Genomic DNA, 21,411 nt, shown 5'->3' with positions numbered 1-21,411 from the left:
TTTCTGCAGCTGTCAAAAAAAAGTAAATTGTCCCATTTCCTTATCTGTCAAGTTACACTCTGCTAAATGTAGTAATTTCTTGTATGCAGTAGAGGACACAGAAGAACATGCATAGGAAATCCAAGGACCTCCTAACACAATAATATGGAAATCACTTCTTTTTTCAGTGACTACTGTTATGCAGACTTAAATTTTTTATTAAAAAAAAAATATCGCACCCATTTCACAGCAGTTGAGGGAGAGAAAAAAAACATCACAAACTAATTATCTGCTTGTGTGCCCTCCCAGTGAAATCTACAGCCACTCAAGATCCCTAGTTTATTTTCCACTCGGGACACTAATAACTGGTAAGAAAATATGGAGAAATTATAATGGTTGGAAAAGAATATGACTAAACTAGAGTAGAACAAATTTTAAAAGGAATTTCCCTAGTTAAAGTCATTCTCACAATTATATACAGTTAAAGGAAGCATAAAAGAGCAGGCTAGACCTTACAATGAGAATTTTGAGGAAAGCATGATGGAAAACTAAGTAAAAGCCATTTCTTCACAGCAGCATATTTCAGTTCTGAAAGGGTATCTGAGGCAAATTATTCACAAGTTATGAAAGATCCAATATCAAAGTAAAAAAAAAAATCACTGACCTGGATTAAAATCCAATACTAAAGTACAAAACTCATTGACCTGGATTAACTTCTCCATCAGCATCTCATTGTGAAACAAATAGTTTAAAGCTGCTCTAGTACTTCAAATTATATGAAACCATAACATCAGCCAGCATGAAGGGATAAGTATGGCAATAATCACTCTTCAAATATATGTTCTCCATTAGACTAAGGAACTGCATGAAGAAAATATCATTTGGTCCCATGATGACCTTAAAAAAAAAAAAAAAAAAAAGTAACAGTTAACTGCTTCAGCTTCAAACAGAGAAATAATGTCCAAACCAAGACAAAAGGTAACCACTGACAGAACAGTTACTGGTCACTGGTGCCTTGGCCTTGCTGAGCTTTGACAGCACATCCATTTCCATGGAATAACCAGCTGGGAATCATCCAGTTCTCTGCCTGCAACTTCCTTGAATCACACCAAGCTTGTGAAGGCTGTGTCCATCTACAGAAGCAAACAAGCAAAACTGCAGAAAACCTGAAGAAATAAACTATTCACTGTGAAGGTAAGCCCTCAGGGATATCATTGTGTAGCAGCTTGTATCTCACAATAGATACTCAGTGTAGCAGTTGTTTCACTTGGAGTGGAAACAGTCAGTCTGGGAAGCAGAAATACAATTATCATGTCTATTGCCTCTGAAGAGTGAGTGGAACTCACTGGAAAGACACAGAAACCACTGAGACTGATGTCCAGCACAAAGGAGATGCAGGATGAACATGCTGGCTAGCAGGACTGGCTGTTTCTGCCTTGCAAGCAACCTTGAAAAATCAATCTGAGAAGTGGTTAAAAATAACCACCATTGCCATCCCCACCTGCTCCCTCAGGACACAACCACAGAATAATATTGCTTAAGCACTGGTGTGGTGGCACAAGCCTCCAGAGGTTGGCAACAAGGGCAGGAATCAAGTGCTGCTGCCTTTCAAAAAACAAGTTTCCAGTCTGATCCACCTTGCAGGCTGCCAGCACTAGCTTTTATCCTCATCACTCCACCAGAGTGATCTGCCCAGTCACCTGGAGCAAAGCAGAAAAGCAATTCTGGGGACACCCTCACATATGTTGCAAAGCTCTGACTGCAACAGGGATGCAGCAGATATTTTTTAAATAACGGGTAAAAACAAAGCAAACAAGTAGTCACTGAAAAGCAGTTTAAAACAGCCAAACATGAGATTGCTGGTCAAGCTGTCTGGTCCCTTGAATCCCATTTTCACTGGTCCTAAAAGTGTAATTTCCACAGAGCCCTGATGCCCAGCACACTCATCCGTGCGGCTTCCGGAGGAGACGTGCTCCTCTCCATGGAGGAAACAGATCCAGACACCCTGCAGAGGGATGGAGCCAACAGAACAGTGAAGACAACAGCCCAGGGGAAACAGTTGGACAGAAGAAAGAGCATCAGGAAAGAAGTGAAAGAGGAAACAGATGCACTGGCAGGAAAAGAAAACACAAGTGGGAGGGGTAGGCAAATGTAGAAGGTGAAAGTAATACAGACCAGTTTGAGAGGACAGAGCACAAGCACAAACAAGCTGCAGAACAGATGAGTCAAAGCAAATGAGAATTATAGACAAGAAGGAAAGGTGGGGAAATGCTAATACTGTTTAAAACCCCAGACCCATCAAAGCAGCACTTCTTATCAATCACAGAGCAGTCTGCGTTTCTGATAGGTGAGATCAAATCACCTGAGTCAAGGTAGAAAAATATGACAAACAGGGAAGATTGGGAAAAGGTTGACACCAGCAGACCTATCAGGAAAATGAAATATACTACAGAAACCTTACCAGTTCAACTTCTACTGTTCTTTCAAATCAAGATGAAAGGCATTTTAAGTTCATTAAACTTTAACATGACTTTATTGAAAGACTGGATTTTGAGGTCAAACTCTAATACTCTCCAGCACAAAACAGGAAAAGCTGAATACTATCATATTTCTATTCCAAATAGTTTTAACAACATCTCCCAAGAAAGCATTTTCAGCGCTAATTTTCCTGCTGAACTGCTTCACCACAAATTTTAGATTAGACACAACATTGGATGAAATCACTTGTTTCTCACTGGAGTAAAAGATACATCATTTAGGAGTTATTTCCAAACCTAAACACTTAGCAAAATATATTTGTGGCATTTTGGGCCACAAATTTGGACAAGCATTTTTTAAAAGCCATTCTATTACATGAAAATGGACACAGGTTCTGCACCAGAAAGAACAAGTCCTTAATTAATATAACAACTACCTTTAGAAGACCTACACAGACAAACCCCACCAAGACAACAATTTTGCCCCCCCCCCAAAAAAAAAAAATCTAAGCCTTTCTTTGCTGCTAAGCAGAGGCCACAAGCATTCACAATTATTGCAGTAATACTGATGGAAGGATCCACTCCTCATGCTATTTCTAGTGAGGTGTGCTAAGAGACAGGGTTACATAATACAACACCCCTCTTGTTTCAGGACTTGTTAATTAGTTGTTGTTTTCCTATTTCTCCCATTGGTCATGGCAAATAATTTATAATTTCTTTTTTAAATTATGTATTTTTTAATTTTTTTTTTTTACTTCATAGCAGGTACTTTTAACACTAGAGAATAATTCACATTACATTAATATTGCCAGAGCTTGTGCTCTTGAAATAACGTGATGCACTATGGGGTTTCCAAGCTACAAAAACCTACATTCTCAGAAAAGAGAAAGCAGATAGTTTAAATTAAGCAGATTCCCCCAGAGGTCTATGAATCTGAGCAATTATAGCTGGGAAGACACACAAATTTGAAATATGTTCCAGTGAGCTTCTCATGGAGTGCAGCCCACCCCAGCTATCCCTGCATCCACACTCTCTCCCACCACTCTGCATTAACAAACAAATCACAGCAAAGCCTGTCAGCTCAGCTCATCATTTTATAAAATGATATATTTTATATCAATCTACCTTCCTTACAGGAAGGTAAACTATAGGGCTATGACACAGTTATAGAGGCATTCCAATAGGATTACAGGAGTCACCTCCATAGAGCTTCATAAAACCTGCACCAGTGGCTACCAGCACTTTCTGAGGCACAGTCCTTCCAACCAGCAACATTGCTTGAGGGAATTGCTGGGAACAATTGTGGAGTTAAACCTCAGCTTTACAAAGAGTGCCATCTGTTCAGCATACTTGCAGTGAAACCAGTGGCCTCAGCACAATCCACAGAGAAGATGCATCACCATATTCAGTGCTGCCAACCACAAACACAAACTGAATGAACACAGACCCTGAATAACTTTCTCATGACTACTTGTAGTGATTAACATCAAGGCAAGGTGGTGGGTAAATGTGCATTGCACTCTGTGATGGGGAAAAAGATCAGGACAGGCAGAACTCAAAACAAAATTGTTCAAGTTAACCCTGCTTAGGCCTCCCATAAAACCTCAGGACATTACACACCTGCTAAAGACCATATAGGGTTTAATGTGCTCTGCACTTTTAGAAATGCTCTAAGAATTCAGTCAAGCCAAACACTGCTAAGAGGACACAGACTCATCCCAAACAAGCCCTCTGGGATACAGCAAAAAAAAAAAAAACAAAAAAAACAAAAAAAAACCCACAACAAACAGAGAAAAACGAAGTTGGAAATCACACTTGTCAACAATGTTTAAAAATAAGAACTTCCCAATTCAAGAAGAGAATGTGATCCAGCCTGACATCCTGCATCACTCTGTGTGCATACGCGGAGGGTAAACCATTAAGACAAAATGAAACCTAAATATTTCTGCACACATCTTCACACAATTTGTGAAATGCAAAACTTGAGCCACAAAGCAGCATGAAGAGGTTTTCAAAATAGCTGCCTCAATATAAAAGTTAGGTTTTAAAAGCTTGGCAGAAATCCCTTTTCAACCAACCACTCATCAACTGACCATAAGCAGCAGCCTGCAAGGGCACTTCAGGGAGTCTCACTCTTTCTATTTTGAGAGTGAAAAATGCCACAGGCAATAGCAATAGTTTCACTATTCTCTCTGGTGTTTCCTACACTCTACTTAGTTTCCAGAAAAAAAAAGAAATTCAAATCTTGATCTAAATCCTACAGAGATAAGTGGGATTAATGAGGGTTCACTTCAAGTTACAATACACGTGGTAGCACTATGCTGTCACCACACCTCCATCCAGAGATACCTAAAATCTGAGGGGACATTAATGCAGAGAAGGCATGGTTCTCCATCTGCCTTCAACCTTCTCAGTGCTGGAATCAGACATCTTTACTCATAGATCCTGAGCAATTCAGAGGGAAAACACCGTGGCCCTCATGGCCTTTTATCAGCTGATACAAGGCACCACTGCTACACAAGGCAGTAGTTGATGGGAATTTGAAGTCAGTCACTGGAGCACATAAGCACAACTCCAATCTTGGCTGCTAACATGCAAGCAGAGCACAAGGATTTATACAAACTACAATGGTGCTGTAATTATTACAGTATCTTAGTTTCAAGTGTGTGCAAGCAAAATTACATGTTCATTTCTTAGCGCATCAAATTTCCTGCACAACAGTGAAGTCAGACTGCATTGACAATTAACATTTTTTAGGGGCCAAGTTCTAATCAGTCTATTTTAGTTGATTCTCAAGCTTCTTTCCATGTAGAAACAGTGTAAATGAAGGAACAGGCAATGGTACAAAATACCCTAAATATAGAATATATAGCACATACCATTATGCAACTCAGAAACAAAAAGGTAAATTTGATGGTACCAAGGATTAAAGGGCATATCCAAGGATTTTGGAAATCATCTTGTCCTGCTAAGCTTTGCCAGTTAAAATTACACTTTAAAAAATGCCTTGCTTTGTTGGGTGTTTTTGGTTTGGGCTGGTTGGACTTTTTTTCAGAAAATATTTAATTATAGCAACAGTGTCTTTGTTTGTTTGGGGTTTTTTGGTTTTGCTTTGGTTTTTTTGTTTGTTTGTTTTGTTTGTTTCTACAAGGCAATCTATATAATATCTATAATATCTATGATTTCAAATAAATTTCAGGGATAGAATGAGCAAAAAAAAATAAGTACTGACAGATGAACTGAATACCTATTAATCAATTATAAAATAAAATTCTGAATGAAGGTAAAGGCAAAAAATATTTTGGATTGTAATATAAAACCACTGAACCATATCTGTAGGTCTGCAAGAGCATTTTAAACAGTATGTGAGTGGCTCTAATACAAATTGCTACAATACCTTTATAGTATGCAATTTGTGTCTAATGTTTCATTTTATGAATATACAAAGAAACAAATACCCTACTAATAGTGCTTCAGTGTTTCATGTTACCAAGACATCCACTACTGACATTTAGTATAGGATGACAGAAAGGGCTATTGACCGATATTTTTCCAAAAGATACATTCTCACTTGACAATGTGGTGAACTGAAGCCAATTGCATTCACTGAGCTCTGAGAGAACATCTTTCTTTTAAATATAAAAATTCAAAGCCTTACTGTACAGATGTCAGTTCAGATTGCATTTTACACATCATAAATCTTAGCAAACAGCTCGTATTTCACAATGCCTCAAGTCTTAAACATGACTTGTCAATGCAAAATGAGAGGAAAGAAAAGGTAGATACAGATGATGCCAAAAAGTGCAGGGGAAGAAATTAATAGTCATTTGATAAACTGCATATCAATTCAACTCTGTGAAATGGAATTTTTGAAATACTGAAATAATGCAATGTTAGGCAGTAATACACACTGATATGAAGAATTATGGAATGAAATGGAAGTACAGCAATGCTGTTTCACAGCAACAGAAAGGAAAAGAAAAAATTCAAGGTTTTTGATAGGGGGTTTTGTTCAGTTTGGTCTTTAAAGACCTAGAGGTACAACTTTAATATTGGGGAAATGAGTTCAAAATCTGACACTTCTATATAAAGCAAAATTTAAAGAAATTAAAACTGTCAGTGATCTAATAATACATATTCTTCTGTACTCAGATACCCACAGAATCAGGGCACAAGCCAGGACTTCCCTGCCTGCTCCAGGCAGTGACACACTCGGGTCTGGAGAGTTGCTGTCCTCTCTCCTGGCATGTGGCAGCACACAGAGGGGAGCACACCCCAGCAGCTTTCCTTTCAGCCACACCACTTGTCCTATTCCCCTGTGGGTCAGCTGCTGCTCAGGGAGCCAACAGTGCCTCAGCAGAAGGGTCTCCTCTATTCCACTCTGGCAGCCCTTTGTGCCTGTGCCTCTCAGCAGCCTGCAGTGCTGCTCCCAGTCAACCCTGCTCCCCAAAACCCACACCAGTCACAGCCAGGCTCAGACACACCAGCTCCCCAAAACCCACACCAGTGACAGCCAGGCTCAGCAGTGCCAGCTCCCCAAAACCCACACCAGTGACAGCCAGGCTCAGCCATGCCAGCTCCCCAAAACCCACACCAGTCACAGCCAGGCTCAGAAGTGCCAGCTGCCTTGCATGGCCAGGTTGGATGCACCACACTCTCTGCAGGGTCTGCTCCTCACCCCAGCAGCTGCCTTGTCTCTCTCTCTCCTTGCAGCCCTTTCTCTCCTTACCCTCTGTATTTCCTTTACAACTATGACTTCATCAACTCTTTTGACCTTCAAAGGAGAGCGGAAAGAGATGCATGTGAGAAATCCAAGACCCTCTGTCTCCCCAGTGCACAAACTGTGCTGCTGTTTTCTGCTAACCCAGCCTGATGTGCAGTGCTGCAGCCAGGCAAATAACCTCCTGCACCTCACAGGCCTGATAAAGCCAGTATCCTTTAAAGCCATTATCATTAAAGAATAACACAGCATATCCAAGATTGGTTTTCTATACTTATCTTGCTATAAATATCAAAATTCTTAAAGTGTCTTGCTTGCTGATGCTCTTTCCAAATCAGCTTCCTAAATTCTTATGACCATTTTCTGTAGTTAATATTGTTTCCCTTGATTATATCCTCTTACCTTTTATAAACATATCTCTCTTCTTTAACCCTTTTGATTTATTTTCATGAGCAGTCATTCAACTTGCCACTATCTCAGGTCTTCCACCTTTGTCAGACAAAGCTCAGAAAAAAACTTGACTTTTCCCACATGACATAGCAGCATGCCATACAAAGACATTAATTTATATCATCCACTGCTGGCAGGTGCTACAGCCTCTGTGAGAAAGCACAAATATTTTCTATTAATGCACTACATAGCCGCCAGCACACCAAAATTTTGTACAGAAGGGAACATTTGAGACACCTCTTGGCAAGGTGCATATGCTGCATTTAATAAAAATAAGCTTTACCATAGAGTACAACTACAGTTTTCCTTCCCCCAACAGAAAAAGAATCAATGTGAACAATTAAAATCATTACATCAGTTTTCAAGAGCTATTTTCTTCACCTTCCTCAGGCAGGAAGAATTACCTAGAAAAATCAGGTCACTACTTTTTCATCAGTCTTTTCTTAGAACAAAACAGAGGTCATATTAAGGTTTTGCTTTGAACAAATATTTGCTCAAAATATTTGATCAAGTCCAACACATAGAAGATATGCATATGTACGTGTAACTTACACATGGATAAATATACCTTTTCTGGATAATATGTCTTATAGAAATACAGTTTTCATTTAAATTGATCACAGAAATAAAGCTAAACATGGTGAAGATGTTCAGTGGACCAAAGTACCAGCAAGCAAAGAGATTGAACACATTTGAAATGCTAAAAGGTTATTTTTAAAATAACTGAATTATTTTAAATGCATGTGAATATACAGTCAGATTTAAATAATTCAAGAACACGGGGCAGTTAAATACATCTCTTGTTTTTACACTGACAAAAACTGAACCAGTTTCTAAACTCTTGTTCAAGCCCAAGAGGTTTTACAGTTTCAGAGAAACTGTATTAATCTAGATGTATCTTTGTGGCACTTCCTAGCACCTAACACAAGAAAACACAGCATACAGACCTTTAGGGAGCTCAGAGAGGGGCTGCACTGGGGGCAGCAGATCAGGGCTGTCAGCTGGGGGAAATTGGGAAGCTCCAAGCCAAAGGCAGGATCAGAGGAAACAGAGGTTTGTCTCACTCAGCACACCCACATCCTGAGACTACCTGATACCACTGGAACCAAGAAAAATAAACTCCTGCACAAAAGCTCTGTCACCACACCAAAATACGGCACGGATGACAAAGATAACCAACTTCCTCTGGACAATATGGTCACACCAAAAAAAGTAACTCCCTAAAATTAGAAAGTATTTGAACTTTTAATACTGAGGGATATTTCGTTTATTTTTATTAGAATAATAGGAAATAGTTATTTTTAATATTTAATCTATGTCAACATCCCCTTTAGGTAAACTCCCATGCCAGTATTGCATTAAGTGCTGTTTTCCTGTTTAGCAATCTCTCACAAGTTAACTAAATGCCTTGCAAAAACCATTTCAAAACTAGCTTGCAAAGTATTAAAGATAAAAGATAAGCATTAAACAGATGACATCTTCTGCAAATCCATCATAATCCATTGGTTTAGGTTTTACATTTCTGGTAATAAATTACTTAAGTTCATGTCTGATGATGATTAAACATTAGGATTAGTACTTTCTGTTATGGATCACTTCTATTTTTATTACTTTCACCAGCCTACATTAGCCAAGACGCAGCATCTGAGACAAGTGAATAACTACAGTGAACAGCTTTGATGACACAGACTCTGAGCTTCAGTGCTCCATCCTCTGTCTCGCTGTCACCAGGGACTGATGCTCCACTTCAGGGGAGCACACCAGCACACCCCCCTTATTCATTTAGCACATTCCCTCTTCCAGCTCCATTCCCTATAGCTACAGTGTTTAAGTGTCTGGTTCCTGCAATAAGACCACTTTCACAATGCTAAGTGAATCAGGCAGGCTCCCCTACAGTTAAAGGCCAAAACTATTACCTGATCCATCTCTTACATTTATTTTCTGATGGCACACACACAGGTTGAAGTAACTCAGGTTGTTAGCTCATGGGAGTTCAAACAGCAAAGTGAGTTTGAGACTTAACACAAGAGCTCTTAATAGAATAAACATTTTCCTGCTCTGCTCAAAGTGGAAAAAAAAAAAAAATAAAAAAACAGGACATGCATGTCCCTGAACCTGAATTTCCAACCTCATACAAAGCCCATCTGTAATTTTTCACAGGGGACCTCACACCAAGGTACATCAGCTTCTCAGACAGGAGCCCAGCAGCACTGAGCTGGCAACCCAGAAGAGAAAGGCTCAATGCTGCTTAGCTTTTATATATGCAAGGTTTATACTTTTAACATCTGAGGCTCACTTTCTGGAAAGTGTAACTGAGTGAATCAGCTTCTGTTCTTCAAAGGACAACTTCCTCTAACCAAATATACATATTTTCATAAACATACAGTGATGCAGATGAAAACATCCAGCATTCAAAGGTTCAAGCCCCAATGTTTTACAGCCTAAAGCCCACTGAGACATCTCTCTTGCACAGGCCTTATCTTCAAAAAGGTAAAGGGGCAGAATCCACAGATCTCAGACACAAACAGCCCACCCAGGAGAACAGCTGAGGCACAAGGTGTGTGGCTGGTGATGGGACAAAGCCATGTGGTTCCCCGTGGTAACCAGCCCATAAAACACAGCCCTGCCTTTTGGTCAAGCACGTTTGTGTTGCAATGCTCAGCATCAATCTCAGTTTCTACTCCTGCCCTGGCAAAGCAACAGTGCTCCTGTTTGAATCAGGCTCCACCAAAAAGCAGCATCTTGGCACCACAGCATCAGTCACAATCCCACCACACTTTTGATGTGGCTTGTAAGGGGTTACCAAGGACTACCAGGCAAAGCTGACAGCACCACTGATGTGTGATCGCCACATTTATTCTGAAAAAATAAACATGTAACAAAATGGAAAAGACTTTATACTTACATCAGAAGACTGACACCTACTCCCAGGTGTGCCTGAGGCACCACCTCTCACCTTCCTGTTCTTTGGAGCTGCTGCATTTGTAAGCAGCCTCCAAGACATGAAAACTTGGTTCATGGAAAAAGACCTGACAAACATCAACTGCAGTAAGAGACGAGGCCAAAATCAAACAGTCTGCCCTCAATGAGGCCCATTCATGAAACCTTCATCCACCCTTCTCAGTCTCTGTATTGATTAAAAACTGTGCAGTGAGAGTCCCCTGACCCATTCTAAGACTTAGTGGAAGAAAACAACATCAGATCAGAGAGTACAGGAGCTGCAGCTCAGTTCTAGATCAGGGATAAGTGCCATATGAAGTGCAAACAGTTCAGTTAAGCAGTACAGGCACAGCAGCAGTTTGAGACAGACTCTGCAGTCAGTGGCCAAGACAATTTCCATCCTCATGTCAGTGGCCAAGTCAATTTCCATCCTCATGCCAGTCCTGCTCTGCCTCTAGTGCCTGTAACCCATTACCCACAAGGAAAGGTGAGCTACCTAGTGTTTCTACAAGACCCCAAGATCCTATGGTACAGCAACTTTATGATGCAGTGTTAGTTTATTGACAAGTACTGTTCAGACAAAATTCACAGCTTAGGGCACAACTCCAAGCACATCTCACCAACTGAATTATCTTCAAGCCATGGAGACTTCTCCAGAAGCTTTTTACAGCCTCAGCCACAAATTACAAATAACCAGCAGAATTTCAATTCCAACAATTTTTGCAATTTACATTTGAGTGATCACTTCCAGCAGAAAGGGTGCCTGCTGTCCAAAAACCCCACAGAACCTCACTAAGATCACCAAATCTTGAACTTGCAGAACACAAAGGTAACATTCCCAGTAAATTCAACACTCTGTAGAGTTGTCCATTCCAGATTTTGATCCAGCAAGTTTCCCTTGTTTAAAGGGTAAAATCTGTATAGGGCAGAGAAGTGCAAATAAAAAAAAAATTTAAAAAAAAAGCACAAAAAAACCCTAATATAAACCAAGGCTCTGGTCTAGCAAGTGCTGGAAGTCACAAGCTGTAACGGTGCAGAGAAAAAACTGAATTTCTACCACTCAGAGAAGCCCACCCTTTGTGCTCCATCACTCAGATGAAGTATTGCCTCAGCATATGTCATTCAAGGAGGCACTTGAGCTCTCAAGTACACGGAGATAGCCTTTGTACCATTCACATCTACTGCAAGAGCCTCAGAGCTTTTACTCTGACTAGCTGAACTATATTTTTGCTTTTTGCACTCTGAGCTTCCACTAAATGCCACCTTGATAGCAAGACATAGCTGAAAAGACATAGCTAAAAGAAAGAAGTAATAAGAAAAAATAACTGGGTTCACAAGCAAACAGAGACACAGACAAACTAGTATAATTCACTCTATTGCTTTTTGCTAGCATGCTAAATGTGAATGGCAACTTGTATCACTATAAATCAAGAGAACCGCAACACTGAAATGTTCCAGTGTGTCTGTTTCTCAATGTTTTAAAACATATGACAGGGTCAGAAGTTAGTTTCCTTCCACACAACATCTGCTTGACTGCCACCATCTCTGCCGAGGCATAGGTGTGCATGAAGCAGTGACAGGAAGTCAAGTATATATAGTCTCTTCTTGAATTATTAATATAATCTTATCTCGATACCTGAAACCAACTTTATGAGTCACAGTAACAAAACATCAGACCAAACTAAAAATTGCATTTAAAACAGGACAGAATTAGATTTAGGCATTAAATAATGGTTCCAAGTATCAACTTTAAAAGCCAAAAATAAAAGGGCCTGAAAAAAAAAAAAAATAGTACTACACAGGCAATCAGCTATCAAGATCAGGATTTCTCAGTATTATCAGTCTTCTCCATTCAACTCCGTCAGTCACCAAAAGCTGGGAAGAGCGGCTGACCGGCGCTATCAGGGCTTCTTCACCCGCCGCTTCCCGCAGCCCCTGCCCTGCCTCGGCCTCCACCCGCGTCCCCAGGAGCAGCCACAAAGTAAAGCAAGAGGTCGTTTGATTTGTAACCCGCTCACATTAAACAGTAACGCGCACAGATGTTAAACTGCTGGCCCTGGGACTGCAGCCGGAGCTCCTCCTCAGTGCCGGGCCGGGGCTCCCGCGGCGGTGACGAGCGCTCCCGCAGCGTTCGCAGCCGCCAGCCCGGCGCTGCAGCTGCGCCTGTCCCAGCGCCCGGGACGGGACGCCGGAGCGCAGGGAAGGTGCGGGACGAGCCCTGCCCCGAGTGCCCGGCCCGGCTCATCTCACCGCCCCGCAGCCGCGGGCACATCCCGCACCGCGGGTCCCGCTCCGCGCCGCACGGCAAAGCGGCCGAGAGAGCCTGAGCGCAGCGCGGAGCGCACGGACACGGCACGGACCGCGGCCTCACCTGGGACATCTGAGGACGCAGGTTGATCTCCTTGAGGTTGATGGAGTGGCTGCGGAGGTTGTTGAGCAGCTGGCACAGCAGGACGCCGTCGCGCAGGGTCTGCGCCAGGTCGAAGACCTGCGCCGTGTCCCAGGTCACCCGGTGGTTGGGCGGCAGCACCTTGCAGCTGATCAGCCACTGCCCGCACTGCTTCCAGGGCTCCATCCCCGCCACCGCGCCGCGATGCTGCGGCCGCGGCGGCCCCGCTGCGCCCTCCCGTCACCGCGCTGCCGCCCGGCCCGGCCCGGCCCGCCCCGGGAGGCGGCTCCGCGGCTCCCACCGCCCTGCCCGGCCCGGCACGGCCCGGCACGGCCCGGCACCGCCCCCCGAGCCCGCCCCGAGCCCGGCCCCGCCGCAGGGCTCAGCCCCGAGCGCTCATGGCGTGTGAATGGATGAACGCGGCACCTGCGACACACGGGCGAGCTCCGGCAGGCTGTGCAGACAGCAGCGCCATGGCACGGTCTGCCCGACTGCCGGCCCTTTGTCCTTTCGCTCAGCAAACAGCACAGCGCTCAGAACAGGGTCGAGCTGAAACTCCCAGCGACTTCTAGAAACGACAGAGAACACATCATGGCATAGCACTGATTTTCCCTCTCTCCTCCCCTAAAGTACTTTGCAATGCTTCAATTTTATTTGCACTTTAAATCATGTTTAAGAATATGTAATAACTTCCAACAGGCATTCAGACAACTTAAAATTTTAGAAAATGTAAGTGATTTTAAGTTACCAAGTGTGACAAACTGCAAAACCAGACAACACAAGCACCAGAGTTCACAATATCCTCTAAAACTCAAAAGCTATTATTTTTAAAAGGTATTAAAACTTTCTTTTAACCAAAGAACCCTCAAAGTACTATTAACATGGTTATTCAAGATAGTCCACAGCTATTGCTGGTTTCCTCACCTCCTCTGTTAAAACCCTGATACTTATTGCTGTCTGAGCTCAGAATAATCCCACAAATCCTTTTAATAATTTCTGAAAGAATTAATACAGACATTATGGGAATTCATTTCAGAATCAAGGCCTAGCTAATGATTTGCATGTTTCAATAAGGTCAATATGCTAATTCACTTTTTTCCTTTCTTTAGAAACAGGCAATATGTCTGCTATTCCAGGCATTTTCCTGAGCAGCCACTGGCAGCAGAACATGCAGAGAACAGCTCACCATTTTAAATTGCATGCACCCAAAAAGACAGAGAATCATGGCTCAAAATGTAGGATCCAGCTCCATGATATGTAAGAGCTGTAGCAATGCCCAGCAGGGATGGGAAAAGGCAGGTGTGACTTGTTAGCTCCTTAGAAGGCACAAGTGCAAGGGAAGGCATTTGTTTCCCCTCTTAGGGATGCACAAAGGTGCAAACACCTGGCTTAGCTTTCAGCCCTCTGCATGCCTTATTGGCTGGCAAACAAAGACTGACCCATGCAGAAGGAGCTCACAAAGCCTCCCTGACATATCAGAGACATTTTACAGAATGCAAACTCCAGTTAGCAGCAAGCAGTTTTGCACAAATTAAAAAATCCTTATGCCAAAGGACTGGTGACAATGCAGCTGAGCTTTAACTGTAAAATAAACTTTCATGGGAGAGTCTGACATAAGGTTGAGTTGCCTCCTTGCCAGCAGGTCCCTCCTGCTCCATGGCTACCTGGGCAGTCACAGCTCCCACTTCTCAGGAAATATGAATTCTCTGTTTAACAACCTCAGTGCAAACACTGGCTCACCAGCAACAGGTACCTCTGCCTCCTCAGGCCAGCATTTGGTTGTTTTATGCCTGAGCAGCTGGAGAAGAAGGCAACACAAACATGCTATCAAAGTACCAGACTGCTTGCAACCAAGCAGAATTAGAGAATCTAATTCCTAGTTTAAATCAAAAGGGACTGAAACTAACAGTTTGCAGTGTGATCATTTGGATATCATCATCCATCAAAATGAACATAGAGCAGTTTGATCAAAGCTACCATAAACACTCTCATAGAAATATATTTTTATCTGTGACATGTATGAAGTGATAAGTGAGTAAGAATTCAGTTGTGCCCACAAGCTATCCACTCTCAGGCTGACAACAACCATAACACTGAAGCAAAAGCTGAAAGCAGAAAAGCAAACTAGATAAAAGAAGCAGAAAACCATCTTCACTACATTATCCACATTCCCACTTCAGCTGCCTCCAGCCAGGATTGGTGGTACAGCACCCTGAAACAACAAAAACAGTTGGGATGCCTTTGCAGAGATAGAGAAAAACGAGTGCTGTTCTGATTCAGACATAGCAAGAAAAACACTTCAGGCTAGTTGTTCAAATCGATCTAATCTTTTTTTACATGGTTAATAGGAGCAATCCAACACTCCTTAATCCAAAATTTACATCCAAATAATACATATGCTTTAAAGGTGATGGTTGAAGTTCTAAATATCTGAAAAACACATACTGCAGTTTTAAATTGTTTCTAAGTCACAGGACATTACAGTGGAATATTGGAACCAAATTTCACTGAAAACACACTGGTTTCTCTACTGTATCTCATGTAATTAACTGAGCAACATTCCTCCAAATGGAGAGGAATCCATATAACAATAAAAATTCCAGAAAAATAGTTCTCTGAAAGAATTACATGCTTGACAGAAAGGAAAGAGCAAATGGATTCAAAGCCAAAAATTCATGCTCAGCAGTCTTGGTACAGCAGAAGGCAGAAATATTTGTACATTCACTTTCCTACTCTCAAAAGTACTCTTCAACAACCTTCTTCAGCCTCCTACATTGTCCTCAGTCATTTATTGGAAGGGGTTCAACTTTTCTTTCAATCCTAAAACTTGTTTCTGTTCAAAAGCTACTTTAACATGAGCCTTTTTTTTTTCTTGCTATTAATAGATTTAAAAAAAAAAAAGAAAAAAAGAAAAATCTATGCCTCAAATATGAAGTGCTTTCAATGAACCAGTTGCTAAAGATATACTGGAAGTTTGTCCTATTTCTGTGCTGTTCTTCTCATACCACACAGATGTATCTGGATTGAAAGAGGGGCTGATTTACAGTCACCTCAGTCCATCTTCCACAGTTTCACCAGGACTGATCTGGCAGACAGATCTCAACTTAGATTTTCACAATGTTCAATCTAGATCACCTACTTTTTTTTTTTTTTTTTTAAACACATCAATAGTCATTTGCTGATGCAGTTTTTTCTTTGGATTTTCAATAAAGAGAACTTTCAGACATACATTCCCCTTTCAAAATACTATAAAGCAGTGACAAAAACAAATATATGTATTAAAAGAACAGCAAGTATGAAGGATAATTCTTCCCCTAAAGGGACCCAAAACTCCCAGGTTTTGCATGGTTTTTCTCTTCTTCCAGGAGACAACTGTCTCCTTACTGTGGACATAATAATTTTTTTTTTTTTTTAACTTGTATCCTGTACTGTTTCCTATGAAGGTGGCACTTTTCCAATTCTTTTCTTGCTGCTTTACTTAAAACAAACAAAACCAACCTGCCTCAATTTGTTTAATAAGGACATATTTGCAAGCTTCCTGTAATAATTACTTCCTGGTGTCACCACAGTTGCTGCATCCAAACTACTTGTGTTCCTCAGCTTGGGGAAAATTAATAAATTAGTACAAAAAATAATAAATCAATACATGTACACACATCCTCTCTCCTTCAGGTACTCTTGCAAATAAAAAAAGTGGCCTTGAGCCCTAGGCACAAATCCACTTAGTGCAAGGTACCAAACAAGGATAACAAAAGGTAGATCTGTTCCCAATGAGAAGCTCCTCACTTCCTTTCCCTACTTATTCCCTTTACCAATGGATTCATCAGTTCTGGTGCTTGATGTTTTCCTGCCTTCTGATGATTGCTCTGGAGTGCATTTTTTAATGCTACAGGCAGAAAGAGATGAAAGCACAAGCAAAGAACTGCCCTCATTCATGGGTACCAAAGGTCCACCAGAGTCTTGGCTGAGCCAGCCATGCTCAGGGTTCACATCCCATTAAACCCACTCAATTCCAGGAGTAAAAAAACCGAGTTTCATATTATCTGCAAGTGAAAACATAGTCTTGTGTCTTTCTCACATTTGGACACACATTGTGCTCCTGATGGTGCAGGGTTTCATAAGGAGCCTGCTTATCTTCCAGTACAAGTAAGTGAGATGTCAGTAGGATGGCTGACCAGAATTCAGTAATTTCTGGCTGCTGCTGCACATGAGTATCAGCATGGACCAAGATCTTCCAGATCCCTCTGGCTGCATCCTATAGCTACAGGCTCCAGTTTCTGAATTACTTTGGGAACTTTGCAGCAGAAAGTGAAAAAGCAGCACTACCTGATTCCTATTAATTATTTGTTTGTGTTATTATCTTACACTGCAATACCACCTGAATTTCAGCAAAGCATTATGTTTTACTGAAATAACTGTTTCAAGCAAACATGGAAGAAGTTATAAACAAATGATCTGAAACCAAAATGAAGCATTGAAAACAAAAGAAAAATTATACCAAGGAAATAATAAAGTAGGATGTGTGCAGCTCAGTATTGAATTTAGTTTTTATTAAAAACTTGGAGGATCCAGAGAAATAATTGATCAATGTATATGTAGTTATAAATTGAATTTTAAATGCTAATACACCACACAAACACCAAGACACCGTTTTCAGCAAAAAATTGCCTGAATACATAAAATGCATCTGAGTATTTGAGAAATCAGTGATGCTGCAAAGAAAGATCCACCCAGACAGCCAATGTGAAAATAAGACATTAAAGCACTCAAAAAGATTGCCCATCTCTAACAGCTAACAACCAAATAATCAAGTTAAGAGTTGAAGGCATTGGCTCACCTCTCCTGACAAAAACCTCCTTTTTACTGAAGTTAACAGAAATTTGTCCCATTTTACTATCCAGAATGCTATGCTGAATTACTAAAATAGGACATTTGACTTCCAGAAGGCCAAGTTTCATCTTTCTAAAAAGCATTCATACAAAAGGAGAAAGCTGTTGATGTGCCACATGTTTGTGCTGAAAAATAGGGAAGCCAGACTCAGGCAGCCACTCACCTCCTGCCAGGGGGAAGCCATAGCATTTATGATAAGGAAAACACTTATGGGCAGGCAAAAGAAAGGAAATTGTCCTGTGCTGCTTTATGTGTTTTAACCAAGATATCAAAAAGGCTTCCTAAGAATCCAAGCAACTTGATATAGTAAATAAACTAGAAACCTTCTTCCTGTTTTTTACCCCTTTCCCCATGTTCATCTCCATTTCTCATCTTCCACAGGTTGTTTTCAACAACCTGATGAGGATTTCAAGGCAAACCCAAATCAGATTGCAGGATAGAAAAAACTCCCCTCTTCTCTCAAGACAGAAGAGGTGTTGACAGAAATAATTCTGTGGGGTCAGCTGACAAGAAAGTGGTATTTTTATCAGAAGCCAAGGTGTTCAAGTGCATACAACCAAGATATGAAAAGCTAGAAAGTGGCACAAGCCCTAAAGCAAGGAAAAGATGGGGGAGTGGTCATTTATGTTTTTTCATAATCTATTCAGTATCCAGAACCAAGAATCCAGAAAGATTTTCCTGCATGAAAAAAAAAGGGGTCAACTGCTCAAAGTATGACCCTTACAGGAAATACTATGTACTGGATGAGGTCTGAATATATAGAAAACCAAGAAAAAACTTCACATTAAAATAAAAAATCTCTATTTACCTAATGTTTGGAAAAACTGAGAAGTCCCATTCATGAAATACATACTCAGTGAAAGAATATCTGGAGTAATGTTTGTAAATCTATTACTAATAGAATATTTATTTTAAAATTACTGCTATTAGGCAATTGAATTTTTCATATCCTGAAGGTACAATTTACTAGCAGCCTCTAGTCTCATGCTGTGTTAACTGCTAGAATAAATAGGGCAGTCACACAAAATCTGAGACACTGTTCCAGTTTTCCATTTGCAATGTTAAATCTGTATTTACATACTAATCTAAGTTCAGTAAATAAAAGTTGTCTTTTATGCTTACAAGTCAAAAGTATTAATACATTTTAATAACAGAACATTCAAATTTATTTTTAGAGAACTCAGCAGGCAAAATATTTCTAAACACTCAGTAGGCAGTGAAGCATCATCTCTAAAGTAACCCATACTTGTCTCACCTCAAGAATAAAGAACATGAATATTTCAGAACATTCTGCTACCTACTTTTTTAAACCTTTTATAAGTGAGTGTACCTGGTTATTGTTTGTCTAATGAGGCTGGGCCAACACTGCAAATCAGCAGAGATTTAAGAGATAAGGGGCTCTTTATTCAGGATGTTAGGATTGAATTTGCAGCAGCATGGACAACTGTGCTAAACTAAAGTAACAAGGGCCATGGAACCTTCACCTTCAGAAAAATAAAGCATCACAAGCTTTGGACAAGAATCCTCAGACGTCCTCTGAGTGTTGCATACATCCATTTCTGCAGGATCAGTTTTAGGATCACTCCCCCAGGTGCCAAGAGCATTTATTCTGAAAAAAAACTGAAGAGAAGAATGGCCCTCATTGACTAACTGCCTCTCTTCATGCAGCAGTGGAAACTGGACTTCCTAATATCTGAATAAAGACAAAGAGCCACACTGAAGAGTTTCTAGGAGTTCATTTTCAGGTATGTTATATCTTAAAAGAGCATAAAACTGCTGTGGAGAAGACAGAAGTGGCTTTGGTAGCAAGGTGCATTTACAGCTCAGGTCATATTAGCTGAGGTCAGTGGTCCATGTGGCAAGCCCAAGTTGCAAAACTATTTCACCCTCTCCCCATTTTTCCTAAAAAAGCTATACCAGGGCTAAAATAGGAGTGGAGATCCTTTACTGCCAGAAAAGTGTCATACAGTTAACTCTGACCTATCTATAAAACTGGGGTTTTTTTTCTGTGAGCCACCATCTCATCCTCAAGAAAGTGAAGGATTGCCAGAAAGCTCACTAAAGAAGTTAAATTGTTCTTCTGGAATGCAATAGTAAAGAAGAAACACTCTCTGTTAGGATGCAGGTTGTATTGAAGGCACAGTGAACACAAACACAACGTGCCTTAAAAAGCTTGTGAAGGCAATATAGACTTTAGTCCACTAAGCCAAAAGTCTAACCACCCCCAGGCACTGCAGAAGTGTCTGCTAAAGGACTGATCCAATAGGCAAACCTGAGAGAAAATTCAGTGTCCAAACATCACTTAACTTGCCTCCCATTTTTTATTCTTCCATGTTTCCTGCAGTCTTAAATCACTGCAACTTGCAGACAAGGTTCAACCAAAGAAAACAAAGCTGAAATTAAACCACCTGTGCACCACACTGCAGCACTTCCCTTATCCTGCATAAAAGGCCATTTCAGAAAATAGAGTGAAAATGTCAATACCCCAGGCACAATTTTAATGGCAATAAATGCTTATATGACATCAAAAGGCTTCAGATCCAAATTAGATAAACTGATGCTAAATATGGGGGGTTTTTTACCAGTAACAGAAAGACACAAGTATAACCAGCACAAATTCAACCCCAGCAAATCCTCTCAGCATGAACTGGAGCAGAATCTGATGCTGCAATCACAAAAGAGATACTTTCCCTTGCTCCAAGGGAGAGTTGCTCCTACCAATTCAGTTCCCAAATTGCTGTGTTACATTTCCTCCTCTGCTGGGTTTACAAATAGGATGTACAAATGAACGCAGGTGGAATTACAGTGCTCGATTTGCTGGCTCTTACTTCTCTTGTTCCCAGGGAGGCACCAAAGGGCAGACGAAGCGTGGGCAAGAAGCAGGCAAAGGTCTGGCAGCAGAGAAGCTGTCCTGGCATGCAATCCCTGGAGCAGGAACAACGCTGAGCAGGCAGGAGGCCCAAGCACCGGGCTGGAAGCTTAGGAGCCCTGGAGGGATGCAGAACACCTGAGGAAGTGATGCAAGGCAAATCATCGGCCATCCCAAAGGCCGGTCCTCAGTCTCCGGGGAAACTAATGGCTCCCGGGTGTGTCAGCCAGAGCTTAGCCAGTTATGCTAACCCAAACCTCCTCCAACAGAATTCACATGGCCTTATGGAGGTCCCTGTCGGGGGTCTAAGTGAATACAAGATAGGTTAAACTTGTCTGAAAGCTGTTCTTGGAGTGTTTTGTGATTGGCAGGTTTTCTACAAATTTATCTGCTCTACTAGTTTGTCAACATCATCCTCATATAGAAACAAAGCGTTTTAGTTTTTTTTTCCATAAACACTATGTGTTTGACACTAACTTTATGTAATAATACAAGGATTTGTGGTGATCCAGAATCATGGAGAATGATTGGTACTACACTGTTAATCGGTGCCTTTAACTCCACCAGCGGTGACATTCATTTCCTCAGAACTATGGACAGCAGTCACTCGGAGCTCTTGTTTGCAGGTGGTGCATATGCAAAGAGTCTGCCATGAATCTGAAAAGGCATCTGAAAAGAAGCACGTTCCAGCCACCCG

At 41.2% G+C, this 21,411-nt stretch overlaps 1 protein-coding gene across 2 annotated transcripts in view; it reads right to left on the bottom strand.

Annotated features, from left to right (window-relative positions):
• The window catches only part of VAV3 (vav guanine nucleotide exchange factor 3), a 149,566-nt gene extending 128,728 nt beyond the window's left edge, over positions 1-20,838 (bottom strand). The window contains exon 1 of one of the 2 annotated variants that reach the window (XM_079313787.1): positions 20,674-20,838. In XM_079313787.1, the coding sequence (XP_079169913.1) occupies positions 20,674-20,763 (90 nt within the window). In that variant the 5' untranslated portion in view covers positions 20,764-20,838. Of the gene's footprint in view, positions 1-12,937; positions 13,232-20,673 lie in introns of those variants that run through there. The other variant, XM_079313786.1, reaches the window with a different exon arrangement.
• Between the last annotated feature and the right edge of the window lie 573 nt (positions 20,839-21,411).

This window comes from Erithacus rubecula, assembly GCF_903797595.1.
Source record: "Erithacus rubecula genome assembly, chromosome: 10".
NCBI lineage: Eukaryota > Metazoa > Chordata > Aves > Passeriformes > Muscicapidae > Erithacus > Erithacus rubecula.
Note: the sequence above shows the minus strand (reverse complement) of the source record. Positions and strands in the feature narration are given on the sequence as shown.